Source organism: Petromyzon marinus, chromosome 43 (assembly GCF_048934315.1).
Source record: "Petromyzon marinus isolate PM22_M1 ecotype Great Lakes invasive population chromosome 43, UKy_Petmar_22M1.pri1.0, whole genome shotgun sequence".
NCBI classification, from domain to species: domain Eukaryota; kingdom Metazoa; phylum Chordata; class Hyperoartia; order Petromyzontiformes; family Petromyzontidae; genus Petromyzon; species Petromyzon marinus.
Window position 1 is genome coordinate 5,747,361 of NC_133709.1, and position 14,685 is coordinate 5,762,045.

At 43.2% G+C, this 14,685-nt stretch overlaps 1 protein-coding gene across 2 annotated transcripts; it reads right to left on the bottom strand.

The window, feature by feature from the left end:
• Nucleotides 1-1,593: 1,593 nt before the first annotated feature.
• On the bottom strand, nt 1,594-11,734 carry LOC116951556 (bifunctional arginine demethylase and lysyl-hydroxylase PSR-like). 2 transcript variants are annotated; one of them, XM_032970271.2, is made up of 6 exons: nt 11,524-11,734; nt 10,630-10,711; nt 9,261-9,988; nt 8,583-8,718; nt 7,836-7,965; nt 1,594-6,239 (listed from the first exon to the last, which is right to left on the bottom strand). In XM_032970271.2, exons 2-6 carry the CDS (start codon nt 10,687-10,689, stop codon nt 6,154-6,156), a joined length of 1,140 nt encoding a protein of 379 aa, XP_032826162.2. In that variant the 5' UTR covers nt 10,690-10,711; nt 11,524-11,734; the 3' UTR covers nt 1,594-6,153. The 2 variants fall into 2 exon arrangements, with proteins under 2 accessions (XP_032826162.2, XP_075929852.1); XM_076073737.1 differs by having other exon boundaries at nt 10,620-10,711.
• Between the last annotated feature and the right edge of the window lie 2,951 nt (nt 11,735-14,685).

Consider the following 14,685-nt stretch of genomic DNA (forward strand, 5'->3'; position numbering starts at 1 on the left):
CAATAAAATTCTCACGACGTTTCGACTGCAACACAAGCAATCATCGTCAGGTGTGAAAACCACAACAAGAAAATGTTTTAAAAGTGGCGTTTTTATTAACGTTATCACCACGGAGAGCGATTTGATAGTTTGTTCAGATGGATGAGTCCATCTATGTTAGGAAAAGAGGAGGGGGGAGACGAAAAATAATGGATGCGGTCTGAAAGCCACCTTAAGCGTGATCAATCAATTAAGACCCGAAATGGTTGATCAAATCCTTCCAATGATTGCTAAGCCAGAATCCATCTTCTCGGTTTGAAATTGTCTCTGTGTTTGTATATGTGGATAGTCTCATGAACGAATCTCTCATGGTAGCCAGATGGCTTGCAAAGAACCTCTGTCTTGGAGAAGTCAATGTCATGTGAACCTACTGAATTATAACAGTGATCTGCCACGGCCGAGGTGTTGGTCCTACCGTGTTTCAGGTCTGTTTTGTGTTCACGAATGCGGTCCGAGACATGTCGTTTGGTTTCTCCAATGTAACTACTACCACAGAGGCAACTTAGTTTGTAGACGCCAGGGTACTGTATGTCCGGAATCACATCTTTTACAGACGGAACCAGATCACGGATTTTATGTAATGTGTTGAATCGGACCTGGATATTGTGTTTATTCAAGATTTTGGATATCTTTTTTGTGATCCCCGCAATGTAGGGTAAAGTGATGGTTTTGAAAGCTCCTCAAGAGGGTCCTTCTTCATGGTTGGAATGATAGCTTTGCGGATTGTGTAGTCGGAATAACCATTAGCCTTAAGAGCTTGGTGTACGTGCTGGAGTTCACTGGCTATGTGTTCCTGATCGGATATGCATTGGGCTCTATGGTGCAGAGTCTTGATGAGGGAATTCTTCTGGGATGGATGATAAAACATATATAAAACAATAAAATTCACACGACGTTTCGACTGCAACACCAACGGTTTGGTTTTTCACACCTGATATTTCAAATGTTCTTGCCGTTGGTTTTCACACCTGATGACTGTTTGTGTTGCAGTCGAAACGTCGTGATAATTTTATTGTTTTATATATATTTTATTGCTTCCCTTCAACGTGACTTTACCGAAAGAACCAAGAATACGATTCACTGCAGTCACGAAAGCTTTATATCAAAATTTAAATGGTCTATTTGTTTGTGTTTCTCCCTTGTGATGCGACTTTGTAAGATGAACGTTGAGTTTATAAGGGGAACGGGGTGACCAAAAATGGTCTGAATTGATCTGTAATAAGATAGGGCACTGATAAGGGGTTGACAGGTATTGCTTTATATGCAGCCCAAGTTCAAGTCGGATGAGAGCCTCCACTCGGTGTGGTTATTTTACCATACTTCACGACGCTGGTCAGTGTGGGTTTAGTTAACGAGGGGAGCATAGACGTTGGCCCAAAGTGCAGTACAATTGATGTCGATGTATTGCCCTTGACTGACAATGTTGCCCCTCGGCACTAACCAGGCTCAATTCCACTGAGCTTCCGATATCTGCCGCTTATGCCGACTATCCACAAATATTATACACTATTATGCATTGGACTATGTATGTTAATTGAAATTCAAACAACCATGTTAGCCAATATCTTCGTATTTTATTGCAATATTGTCCAGTTTATGCATTTGCATACAACAAAGATGTCAAAACTGCATCTCAATGCGATTGGAGGCCATTGCTCGTAATTAGCTTAAAAAAATATATATAATATATACATATATTTTTTTTAAATCAGGCGCGCCTATCACACATGTACTTCGTAATTTAAGTTAAAAGACACTTCATGCACAAGAAGAATGAATGTTTCTAAAGCACAGCATTCCTTGAATCATTGTCAAAAACTTCAAACGTTTAAAATTACTTCCGCACGCACTTTGAACACAATTCCAGTTTTCAAATGAGAATATGGCACTAAGTTAACACCTAAATGTTTCATTTAGTAAATTCTGTAAACGTATGTTTTCGTTTATCCAACATATACACGGCATAAAATATTCAAATCGGCACGGATGTTGGAAGTGTTGCCCATTTGCTATAAACATTATACTACTTATTTAGCCAGAAAACCCACACGAGTCCAATTACTTTGTTTATCAGGAGGGTCCTGCCTTAGGTGTTTTTTTAAAATAAAAAAATGTCTTCAGCCAATTTATGAATTAAATTTCGTGACTGCAGGAATTCATACTCTTTCGGTTTTTCGGTAAAATCACGCAGATAGGAAAATAATTTTTAAAAATCACGTTTCGATCGCAACACAAGCAATCGTCTTCAGGTGAAAAAATACAGCAGGCGGACTGCTGAGGCAGGAAGAAACATAGCGAGATAATACGATTGCTTGTGTTGCGATCGAGACGTCGTGATTTTTTATTATTTTTCTATCTACGTGACTTCACCGAAAGACCCAACGAGTATGAATTCATGAATTCCTTATACAAGTGGCAGGAAACCGGAGCACCCGGAGAAAACTCGCACATGCGAAGGGGCAGCACTCTATCCCCACCGAGATGGAGATTAGTCCACTTGCTGTACTGCCTTTTTCTGGCGAGCCAAGGCGTGGCACTTCGACCCCCACAGGGAGTTTTATAAGATGTATGATGATCCACCAACCCTAGCATTCACAGTGATGGATTACAAGCGGGCGCTGCCGCAACCCTGCTAATTGACATGAGGCTAGAACTCCTACTTTAAATGTATTGTGGATTATTAGACAACTTGTTAATCTCAATGGTGGGCACACATACCAGTGAGCTAATTTGCTTGCACTCAACTCGATAGTTGTTATCCACCTGGCCATTTCTAAAGTTGATGTTAAAGGTTCTCAAGAGGAATGTGTTCTGTTTTCAAACAGTTAACCATGCTTAAAACTGTACCTGTGTGAACTTTACACACAGTGCAATATGAAAAGGGATTTTGAAAACGGATTTCGTTACATGTAAATAATAGGTACCACTGGGCTATCAATGTAAAACACATTTACGATACTGGGAGCGTGTTAAATTTTACGTTTCAGTGTAATAATACTCACCACTATAACTTACAAGCCTGTATTAATCTACACATGTTCCCTTTCGGGGTGTATTGACCATACTTCACCACGTTGAGCAGTGCAACTTGATCACGAGTTCAAACATTATTTTCCATTCACGTTAGCCAAGGACAAAATCTAATTTAGGTAGAGGTACGCATTCAGAGCTCATCGTGCAGTGCGCTATGTGTGCATAACCAGAGGTGGCGCCGTCGCACCCTCTCGTGGGAAATGTGATAAGTGCATGCTTACTCATTGGTTCTATTCGGTAAAGTCACGTAGGTAAAAAATAAAACAACAAAAATCACGACGTTTCGGCCACAACACAAGCGGCCTTCATCAGGTGAAGGGACCAGGCTGTCTGCGGACAGCGCTGGAGTGAAACACAGCCACGCTCACCTTTAAGCTTGTGTGCGAGGAAACAAGGTGCCTTGACAAAGGAATTAAGTCGGCCAATCAAATGCTAATTTTTATGCTAATTCCTTTGTCAAGGCACCTTGTTTCCTCGCACACAGCTTAAAGGTCGCGGTCTGAGCGTGGCTGTTTCACTCCAGCGCTGTCCTCGAGACAGCCTGGTCCCTTCACCTCATGAAGGCCGCTTGTGTTGTGGCCGAAACGTCGTGATTTTTGTTGTTTTATTTTTTACCTACGTGACTTTACCGAATAACACCAAAGCGTATGGATCCTTGCAGTCACGAAAGCTTTAAATCTAGAATGATTAAGTGCATGCTGTTTCATTCCCACTTAGTGAGAGTCTGACAGCACAAAACACAAGCAAACTCAGCAAAAGGCTAAATGAAAACGGATGCACCAAATACTGCATCAGCTCAAACTCAGATTATAATAAACATAACGTTTGTAATTCTAAATACACTATTAAAATTGTAACTACACTATTCACGTAATTAGATCGCACTATTTTGATATATGTAGCTTGTCCAGTATGTAATGATTGGAGTAATGCGACACACCCGGAATAAGTTCTGCTTAGGGATCCGATGCGCTAGCACCACCACGAACTCACTCTCACCTTTGAACTTGTCAGGATGCAGAGGCAGTAAGCTTTGTGTCAATGGCCTCAATCATGACAGCAATTTCAGTGCACTCCCAATCTTTATACGTACTGAAATTAATCATGTTTATAGGTTGTTTTTCAAGCTAATATTTCCAGCCTACCTTATATAGTTATACTGCAGCATGCAATTACGCATCACATGCTCATATTAACAAGGGTACAACCGTGCAGAGGCAGGTCCAAGTGAGACAATAAAAATATTTTACTTCCCCAGCCATCATATATCCGTTGTGAAAAGAGATAGTGTATTTAATCTCAATGGACTTTTCATCCACCTGTCAGGGTTTGAGAAACTATAGTTTAAAGCAATTTTCACATCTTATACATCGATATTAACAAATCTCCCATTACTGTCTAAATGTGCATACATGCGTAGCGTACAAATTACCAAATCACCCGGAATCCACCCAATCTCGTCACATCTCAGGAGCTAAGCAGGCTTGAGCCTGGATAGTGGATGATCACCAGTTATGCCAGTTTGCCAAAGGTGGCTGTGGAGCTACGTGGTGGTCTGCAGAGGGCAATGCAACACAAACCCACTGTTCTTTTGTATAGTACTTATATGCCCCCCCCCCACACCAATGTTCCCCACGTTCACCAATCCGCACCGATCAGCGTGGTGAAATATGGATAAAACAACTCCCGCAACTGACATGGAATGTGTGTGTGTTTAATTTAACATCAGAAATAGGGGAGCCAAAGCTACTTCTTTGTGTGCCATGCCAATACAAACGAGTACATCGATCGTGACAACAATTCACAATAACTCGATGGAATATCAGTGTTATATGTGAAAATTGTAACAATAAGCTACAGGCCTTTGTCAATCCAGTTACAGTAAAACCTTGGATTGTGAGTAACTTGGTCTGCGAGTGTTTTGCAAGACGAGCAATTTTTTTTAATATATATATTAATTTGATAAACGAGCGAGGGTCTTGAAATACGAGTAGTATGTATACGCTTTACTCATTGTTTTTTTTTCGGTAAAGTCACGTAAAATCACGTATGTAGAAATACCATGAAAACCAATGAGTACTTTATGCAGTCACGAAAGCTTTAATTCTTTATTAACACACTTCTACGAGGAAGTCACCTTTACAATTCTGTCCTGAACTTAATGCGCCCCCTTACATTTTCCTGCCCCTCCCCCCTCTTCTGCTGCTGCCGCCGTGCCCCCTTGCTCTCTGCGGCCCCTCCCCCTCCCCCCACCTCTACCGCTTATTTTAAGCCTCTGTCTGTTCATCCCTCCGGCCCCTTTTTCTTGCTTCTCTGTCCGTCTTTCCTCTTCTTGCCTCTTGGTGTCCCTGTATATGTATTTTTCTGCTATCTTGTACCTCGTATTTGTTCACTCTGTCTGTACTGGTATGTTCAACCCGCAGGATGAACACGAAATTTAGCACTCTTCTGAAATTCGTGGTCTGCCAGGCAAGTGTCTGTGTCGTTGGCCGACTGGTTTTGCGTCACGTACATTTTTCTTCAGTTTGTTGAATTCTCGTCTCTCATCTTCTTGTTGTATTTACGTCCGTGCAGTTTAACGCTCTCTACGTGTTGCGTTGATGTCACCCTATGTGCTATTTGTTTTTTACACCTGATGAAGATCGCTTGTGTTGCGGTTGAAACGTCGTGATTGATTTATTTTAATATAATTTTATGGTATTTCTACATACGTGACTTTACCGAAAAAAAACAATGAGTAATTTATGCAGTCACGAAAGCTTTAATTCCGTATACGCTTTGTCTGCTGAGCGTCACATGATCACAACTGATATATGAGTGCATTGATATACGAGTGCTTTGTATTACAAACAAGTTTCCGGAACGAATTATGCTCGCAATCCAAGGTTTTACTGTATTTTCAGACAGATCCTGGCTAAGTTCAGAATTATTTACCACCAGTGTACATGGACAGGAAATTAACCTGGGTGACTGGGGATTGTGATGGAATGTGACATCCAATGCTTCATAATTTCCCACTTACAAACACACGCAGCATTTGCAATATTCTGCAAACAGGGAGGTCATGGAAATGAATGGTAATCAGTCGTACTCAGAGCCGATGGATATGCAGAGCTCTCCATGGTGAATGTAGGTGGAATGGTACCATTGGTTGGTGTCCACAATCACTGCAATGGAAGAATAGGCAAATGTAAGGAATCGAAATTACTTTCTCACGCCACTGCTGGGAGATGGAGCTCTAGAGCATTCCTCTTATGCATATTTTGGTATACTCTCACACTGGTCAGATGCCTTGAAAGAGATGGGAATACCAACACTTTACCCCACCACACGCGACCTACCGATCGACTTTGGTGAACCCATATATACTGTCGGGTGGGCAGATGTGGCGGGGATTTAATAAATTGTCCATGGCTTCAACTGTCGCGCCAGGAAATTGTGCAAACCATTATGCCACAATAATGCAAATAATTCGTTTCTCTAGGATGAACAATATTGAAGCATTACAAGCAGGTACGAAAGTGTGCTCCATGCAACTAAACATTAAATGGAATGATTTTTTTTAAAGATCTGTATAATTATTCTCCCTAACATTGAGGATGACTCCTAGGAATCCGGATAGTCTAGCCATGAGCAATTGTATCATGAACAAAGAAATAATTTTACATCAATCACTTCTAACAGTCATTTGACCCCTTTGATAAGGTCAAATATGAAGGTTTTATTAAACCAGCACCTTTTGATGTATTAGCAAGTCAAACCTAACCTCTTGATGAATATTTAACATCAACAGTTCATTCAAAATCACAGAATACATTGCAGTCTACAAGGAAGGGGAACAAAGAGCTCACTGAGATAAAAATGTACGTGATCAGTTGCAGCAAAACTCTATTTGTGATAGAAACAAAAAGTCTAAGCTGTTGCCTGAAAAGCATCACAGGAGAGTCATGCAGAGCGGGAAAATGCAAATGCGGTGATGAATGTGGCCATTCATGAGGGTTTCTGTTATGTGGTTTTGTCCAAATGTGTCTAATTGAAAGATTACCTGCAAAAATGTCTCATTTGGGATTACTCAATCAATGATTGCACCCTATTGGTTGACTAATGCCCACTTGGCCGATGCTGAGTCACGTTGAGCCGCACCAGGACAGCTGCCATTGGGGGTGCCCTTCGAATGTTTGATACGAGATGCGATGTGCTTTGAGTTGGTGGGGGAATTTAAGCGCCATGTAAATGCAAAGATAATTTGTTATGGCAATATTACGATACATATCATACTTTAATACACGTAATTATCGATGCTTATTATATTTTTCTTTAAATATTTTATTTCCTCACAAAATGTCTGTCGAATAACAGACTCAATCATTAAATTTGCCAATAAATAACTAGCATCCAATTAAATTATTCCTTCCCTAAATGTTTATTTCCAAGAAATTGACAATATGGCAATCGTACAATGTAATAATTTTTGTAGTTCTTGTATTTATTTCTTGTGCAGCAATATGTGCCTTATAAGCATTATGGGTATGAAGTAGATATTATTCAAAACCGATGGCAGGCTAATGTTGAACGAAATGCATTTTAAGACTTTGAGTAATCGTTTTTTCGAGGAGCAAAGTACAACAATACAATTGCTGAGAGCAATTGAAAAGTTAAAAGAAACGTGTTTTGATAATCGCCATATTATGATATCTAATATTGTACCATATCGTAAAATGATATAGCGGCAACCCTACTGCTCAGGCACATGCCGTACGTACGTATGTCTCCCTTCTGAAGTGTTGCTTGCAGGGGATGGCAAACATCTTCACATTCCGGAGGTGGCAACAGGTCCCATGTTTTCATTCCCGAGATCTGAGCCTGCCAAGACGGACGCTGCACTTTGTCCAGCTGATTATGAGAGAGAGAAAAAAAAGCGTAGACTACTTTGTTATTAAATAATACATTCCACAGCGAAAGGGTTTTAGATCACACGGTGAGGCAAAAAAAAAACCCCATTCAGTTGCGAGCATTTCTGATTGCACAGTGCTTCAGTGTAATCGATCAGGCTTCATATTTAACTCGCCATCAGATTTAGTGCCGATGACTAAATCACCCAGAAGATAAACAATTGTGTTAGATCTCAGAGGCTAAGCAGGCTTGAGTAAGAGTTGTAAAACAGGAGTTTTTAGCAGTTTCGGGGTGACGTTGGCAGTAGAGGGCAGTGCAGAAAAAATGCATTGTTGTACTGCTATGTCCACAATCGCTGCCCTCACAAACCCACACGGTGTGGGGAGGCCCACACCATGTTGGTTTGTGAAATGACCAAGAGCTGTACAAGTACACATAGACATTGGCAGGGGGGAGTTGCTGCAGTGGTTCAGTGGTTCATGCACTGGGCTCTGGACCTGGGCACCTGAATTCAATTCCCAACAAACAAATAACACCAGTGACAAATGATATGTACATGTACTGATTCTGGAGACCCCCCACACCCCCTGTGTTGGCACATTGAGCAATGGGCGTACGTGAATGTGGCTTCCCTGGCCGGCCCAACCCATGAACACCCAGTCAAGCGTGCTGCTCTCCGAGTTTGCAGGGAGGAAGGCTGGCCGCTGGTAGTAGCTTCGCAGGATGGGAGTCAGCTCATCGCTGCAGCTGCTCCTGTGGTGAAAACACAAAGTCCCATGCGCACAATTCAATATGAACCCAAACATAACTTCGAAAATCCCAAGGTGTAATGTAAAACCTATTTGAACAATCAAACTCATGATAACTATAAAAATGATCATTTTCAGACCTTTGTCGATCCACTGCTAGATGAAGACCTTTCCATGCTGTTGCTTTCGATGGGGGTTGTTTGACCATACATCATCATGCTGGCCAAAGCGAGTTGGTGGAGGGGGAAGGTAGCGCCCAGAATTGCTTCAGATATCACTCGCCACTGATGTTCGCCGCGTCAAACATTACACCACATCCTTAATATTATTGAACTATAAATCAGTACCACAGGCCACCAAACATTCCAAGCATAACTTTACACAAGATGACCACTATAAACGCTCATGTTATAAGTTGCAAGAGGAATTTTATTTATTTTACTTACTAACTCTTCACCTTAGACCCGAGCGATAGGATCGATGTGTGTGATGTAGAGCTTTGTGCTTTCATCCATCAACACCGACAAGGTGTGCCGCCACACTTACCATCCCACGTACCAACTGGGGCCCCCATCCTGCAGGGTCGCTCTCTCCTCTGTCATGTTGAACACGTCGGCCAGAGAGGTGAAACCCGACGAATACGAGAAAAACTGACACTCCTGCACAGTCTTCCGCAGCGCTTCGCTGTGGTCCGAGTACATCAACTGGAAGAACGTGAAATTGAAGTCAGCGAGTGCTTTCCAGCCGCTTGTGGCCCCGCGCACAAGCAGCGGCCGGCCTGTGTAGGCGAACGTCCTCAAAAACTCCTGCGGCGACAGCTGGTCGCAGGCCAGCACGGGCACCTGCTCCATGTCCGCACACAGGCTGGGGCAGTGAGAGGGCGGGCGGCTGATCTCGGTCGCCACCAGCCCCATGTCCATGAGGCAGGGCTCGGAGAACAGCGAGTCGCCCTTAGCCACGGCCAACACGATCGAGGCAGCCAGGGCGGCCACGGCGCACAGTCTCGCCGGGGTAAGGGCACAGTAGAGGCGGGTGGCCCACGTCCATCTTCCGGCTCGGTGGCCGGATGCGTCTCTTTGGTGCTCTTTGCACGCATGCTTTTTGCACGGTCGGCGCCTAGGCTTGCTCAGGCACCGCATTAACGCGGCCCTTGCCTCGCGCGGAGTTAAGCCGCCGTCGACGGCGCTCTGGTAGAGCTCGAGGAACTTAGCTGTGAGTGCTTCCACGGAGCGGGCATCTTGCGAGTTGTTCTCATCCGTAGTACCCATTGCTCGCTGCCGGGAGAGTGCAAACACGACGGGTAGGGCGTGGGTGTGAGATAAAAGTCATTGGCGAGTTCGTGTTTTGGCTTGTTGCAAGGATGCCAAGTTACGACTTAGCAACCCCAGCACACTCCTGATTTATAGTGTACTTAAAAACGCAATTTTGGTATATCTGCCAACCAGTCAGAGGGCAGTGTAATGTACTTTGTGTTATATTCTTGGTTCTTTCGGTAAAGTCACGTAGAAGGGAAACAATAAAATAATAAAAATATAAAACAATACAATTCTCACGACGTTTCGACATCAGGTGTGAAAACCACAGCAAGAAATTTTTCTTGCTGTGGTTTCCACACCTGATGATTGCTTGTGTTGCAGTGGAAACGTCGTGAGAATTGTATTGTTTAATATTTGTATTATTTTATTGTTTCCCTTCTACGTGACTTTACCGAAAGAACCAAGCATATGAATCCCTGCAGTCACGAAAGCTTTAAATCAAAAATGTACTTTGTGTTGTTAAGTGGTTGCAAAATGGTTTGTGCACTATGCTGTGAACCTGGCTCCCTACATATGATTCCTGGCTATGGCTAACATCAGTGGGGGAAGGATATCTGAAGCGTTTTTGGGGACAAGCCCTTTCACCAACCTGCAATGACCAGCGTGGTGAAGTATGGTCGTGCCTCCAGGATCGACACGGCGTGGGGGGAGGGCTTCATCCAGCAGTAGGTTAACAAACGGCTGTAAATGTAAATGATAAAACTTTCAGTACACAGTATTCATTCGCGCAACTTAATTCAACGTCAATGCTATTTGCAATATTTATTTAGGTGAGCGATAGATTGCGACTCCTCTCATGTCAGGTAGACTTTGGCACACATACTATAATAAAATAAGTCATGGCAGCATTGCAACCAATACGCTGGAAATTGGGTTCAGAACTGCACACATCACATCTGAACTCAGATTTTGACCAAATCACCAAGAATAATTCGCCCGCTCTCATCACATCTCCTAAGCTGAGCAAAGTTGATCCTGGACCCCACCATGCATCCGAGTGACACGCCATGCTTACAGTTCGATTCGGTGACTTTACCGAATAGAACCAAAGAGCATGGATCCTTGCAGTCACGAAAGCTTCAAATCTAGAATTGCTTACAGTTGTTATTGTGGGCCAACGCCGTCAGCAGATGGCAGTACAGCAACATCCATTGGTACTGTGCTGAACTTCTATGCTCCCGCGACATTACGCTCACCAACCCGCACTGATGAGCGCGGTGAAGGATGGACAAACAATACGGTACCGATTACACTTTAAAACGCACAAGTAACCCAAGCTCCTGAGGCCTAGAGCTGGCTTCATACACAGTGCGAGCGTTCACACTGGCCGGACACACACACACAACACACTCCTCCTCTCTCTCTCACGCCTTGCAAGGCGCGATCACTAAATCACGTCTCGCGTGTTTGTCCGGCAAAGTTTGTTAAAGGCAGTTCAGTGAAGATGGGTGTGAGGGGTTAAAGTAAGCGTAATTCGTAGTTTATGAACCGACCGGCACAAGTGACCGGTATAACTCCGCGTGGCCGGTGCGAGCGATCACGACTGCCGCGGAGCCTCTGCTGGGCGAGAAGTTTCCTCTCTCTGCAAGCGACAGCGACGAAATTCCAGCACGGGTGGAGCGAGCAAAGTTGGCAGCGGCAGCAGCAGCAGCAGCGTCCAGCCCGTGGCGGTACGGAGGCACGGGGTGAAAGAGGGCGGGGCGAGGCGGCAGAGGGCGGGGCGGAAGGTGTGGAGGGGCGGGGCCACGCGTATCTGGCCACGCCCTTCGCAGCTGAAAACCAAGCCCACCTCGGGTGACAGCACCTCGGGTGACGACAACAACAACCTACTGAACTTATCGAGGGTTTTTTTTTATTTTACCAGGTAAGGGGCCGTCCATAAATGACGTCACGCGATTTTGGACGATTTTTGACCTCCTCCCCCCCTCTCGTCACACGGCGTGACAAAAAGTCAGACCCCCCCTCAAATATGACGTCACAAATCTCTGCCCCCCCCCCCCCCAAAAAAATATACAACATGCTTCAAATCGCTTTAAACTATTGTCATTGTAGTTGCGTATTTAATGTGCCGCTGCACTCTGATGTAGGAGAAAAGATTTATTAAAAAGTCTATTTAGTTAAGTAGAACGTGTTGTCTATATTTATTTAAAGTTGCGCGTTTTGATGTGACGTCACATTTCTCAAACCCCCCCCCCCTCGTCACACATCGTCACAAATGTCTGACCCCCCCCCCCCTAGGTGCGTGACGTCATTTATGGACAGACCCTAAGACCCAATGAGCTATTTCGCTCTTTTGTGACAACAAATATCTATAATAAAATACTGAACAAATGTATTTTTATTTTACCAGGTAAGGCCCACTGAGCTATTTAGCTCTTTTTTCAGAAGCGACCTGGCCACAAATGATAGCCCAACGAAGTGGTTTATCGCGTGGAAATTTATCGCAAACAAATACTCTAAACGCACGTTTCTAAATAGTGTAGCGCAAAACCAGAGAACCCGGTGAATAAATCCACGTGGCCACGGGAAGAGAGACATGCAAACTCCAAATATACATGCGTCAGGGTCAGGATCGAACCCACGCATTCCTGTGTACCAGGCAGGGTAGTTAACATCTCACCACTGTGACGTTGAAGATCCCTGGATTTAATCTACCACAATGCTCATGGTCCACCCTAAACTGCATCCGTACAAAGCATGGTAGATGCGGATACCTGATGCACAAATGGAAAATTAAAAACTCTCCAATCTGCGACTGTGGTCATCCAGAACAGACCATACAACGTATAACGATGCAATTCGCGATCCACAAATACGAAGGAGACATCACAGCGATACATTCCGCTGCGCCTGATGGGGTTATCTGGCTTGACCACCTGAATGTGAAGTCGTAGTTGTTGCTCTGCATCGACATCAGGAGCATTTCGAAAAGAGAAGATTTAACAATCTAGATTTGAAGTTTTCGTGACTGCAAGTTATCCATACTCTTTGGTTCTTTCGGTAAAGCCACGTAGGTATAAAATAAAACCAAAGAGTAGAAGATTGAACACTTATTAAATGACAAAAAGTTTTAAGTTTATTTTTATTTGTTTCACGGCTATTTTACGAGAGATAACCACGGTGAGCGAGCACAAGCAGCAACGCCACGGTGGTGAGATGTTAACTACCTCGCCCGGTATGCAGGAAGTCGTGGGTTCGATCCCAACCCTGACTCCTGCTGCTGCTGTATATTTGGAGCTGGCGTTTCTCTCTCCCCGTGGTCACCGTGGGTTTTTCTCCGGGTCCTCCGGTTTCCCCCTCCAAATGTAGAAACATGCATTTTTAGTATTTGGCTGCAATAAATTTCCACGTAATAATCCACTTCGTTGATCTATCATTTGTGATAGCCAGGTCGCTTCTGAAAACAATCTATATAGCTCAGTGGGCCTTACTTGGTCAAATTTAAATAGTGTAAATTTAATCATTATATTTTATTTCTATGTGACTTTACCGAAAGAACCAAGGACTAATTCCTGCAGTCACGAAAGCTTCAAATCAAGTTGAAATAGTGTAGTTTAGCAGCAAACAGAAATAAAAAATGAAAACATAAAATACTGCAGTGACTGAGTATAGAGGGGTCCTCAATGAATATTGCACAACTATCAAACTGTAACGGTTGTAAACGAAACACGAGAATAAAACAATTGTCAGTGAAAATATATGATATGAGAGGAAGAGGCGCCAGATAAAAAAAGTTAGGTGCAAGTGCAAGTAAGCTCTGTGTTTTGGCCTCATCGGTAAATAAAGATGGGGAGTGAAGGGCCGGAACCATACGGTAGAGTATATGTGGATATGTAAATAAATATTAAGCAACAATTTGAACGTACATTATTGTATAAAGTGGTGGTTTAAATGCAACTCTGTCTCTGGGCACTTCACAAGTGGAAAGTCAAAGTTGTTTATGGTTCCAACCTGGCTCTTCAGTTTACATAAAGTAAAAGATGGAAATGTCACATTTTTTTAAAGGCAGAGCCTTTGCAGACACACTTTAGTTAAAGTCGCACCCCGATTGATCCATTTTGTTTTGGGGTTAGGCCCCGTGGTTGTTTTATGCCATTATTATTGTCGTTAACCTTCCACCACCCGACAAGATTGTCATCTTTACAAAGATATTATTTATATTTCGATTTAAAGCTTTCGTGACTGCAGGGATTCATCTTCTTAGTTCTTTCGGTAAAGTCATGTAGAAGGGAAATAATAAAATAATAAAAATAAAACATAATAAAATAAAATTCTCACGACGTTTCGGCCACAACACAAGTAGCCGCCCTCAGGTGAAGAAACAGAACTGTCGGAAAGACAGCGCTCCAATGTATTGATTAAATTCTGACCCATAAATCTCACCGGTCTCTGAAGACTTTTCATGACGGAATTTAACATCCACATAAGACATTTAGCTCAGACTGCTTTGAGCTTGGTCTGCTCGGAAATCGAGTGGGCTGCATCATCAAGGATTAATTTATTGTATTTGTAATTTGGACCTGGATACTTTTACAGTTTTACTATGTTGATTATTTTAAACATCGTCACGCCACGCCTCTTAAAATACAAGACACCCCCCCCCCCTCTTACCGAAGTCATTGATTTATCTGTGTGCATATTTTTTGGTATTTCTC

What these genes read in the sequence shown, in the direction of transcription:
- LOC116951556 (XM_032970271.2), bottom strand. Translation starts at nt 10,689, where the DNA reads ATGAAGCCCTCCCCCCACGCCGTGTCGATCCTGGAGGCACGACCATAC. An exon ending in GACCATACTTCACCACGCTG is followed by an intron (nt 9,989 to 10,629) that starts GTCATTGCAGGT and finishes CTCTCCCGGCAG; the next exon opens with CGAGCAATGGGTACTACGGA. An exon ending in CCCAGTTGGTACGTGGGATG is followed by an intron (nt 8,719 to 9,260) that starts GTAAGTGTGGCG and finishes TTTTCACCACAG; the next exon opens with GAGCAGCTGCAGCGATGAGC.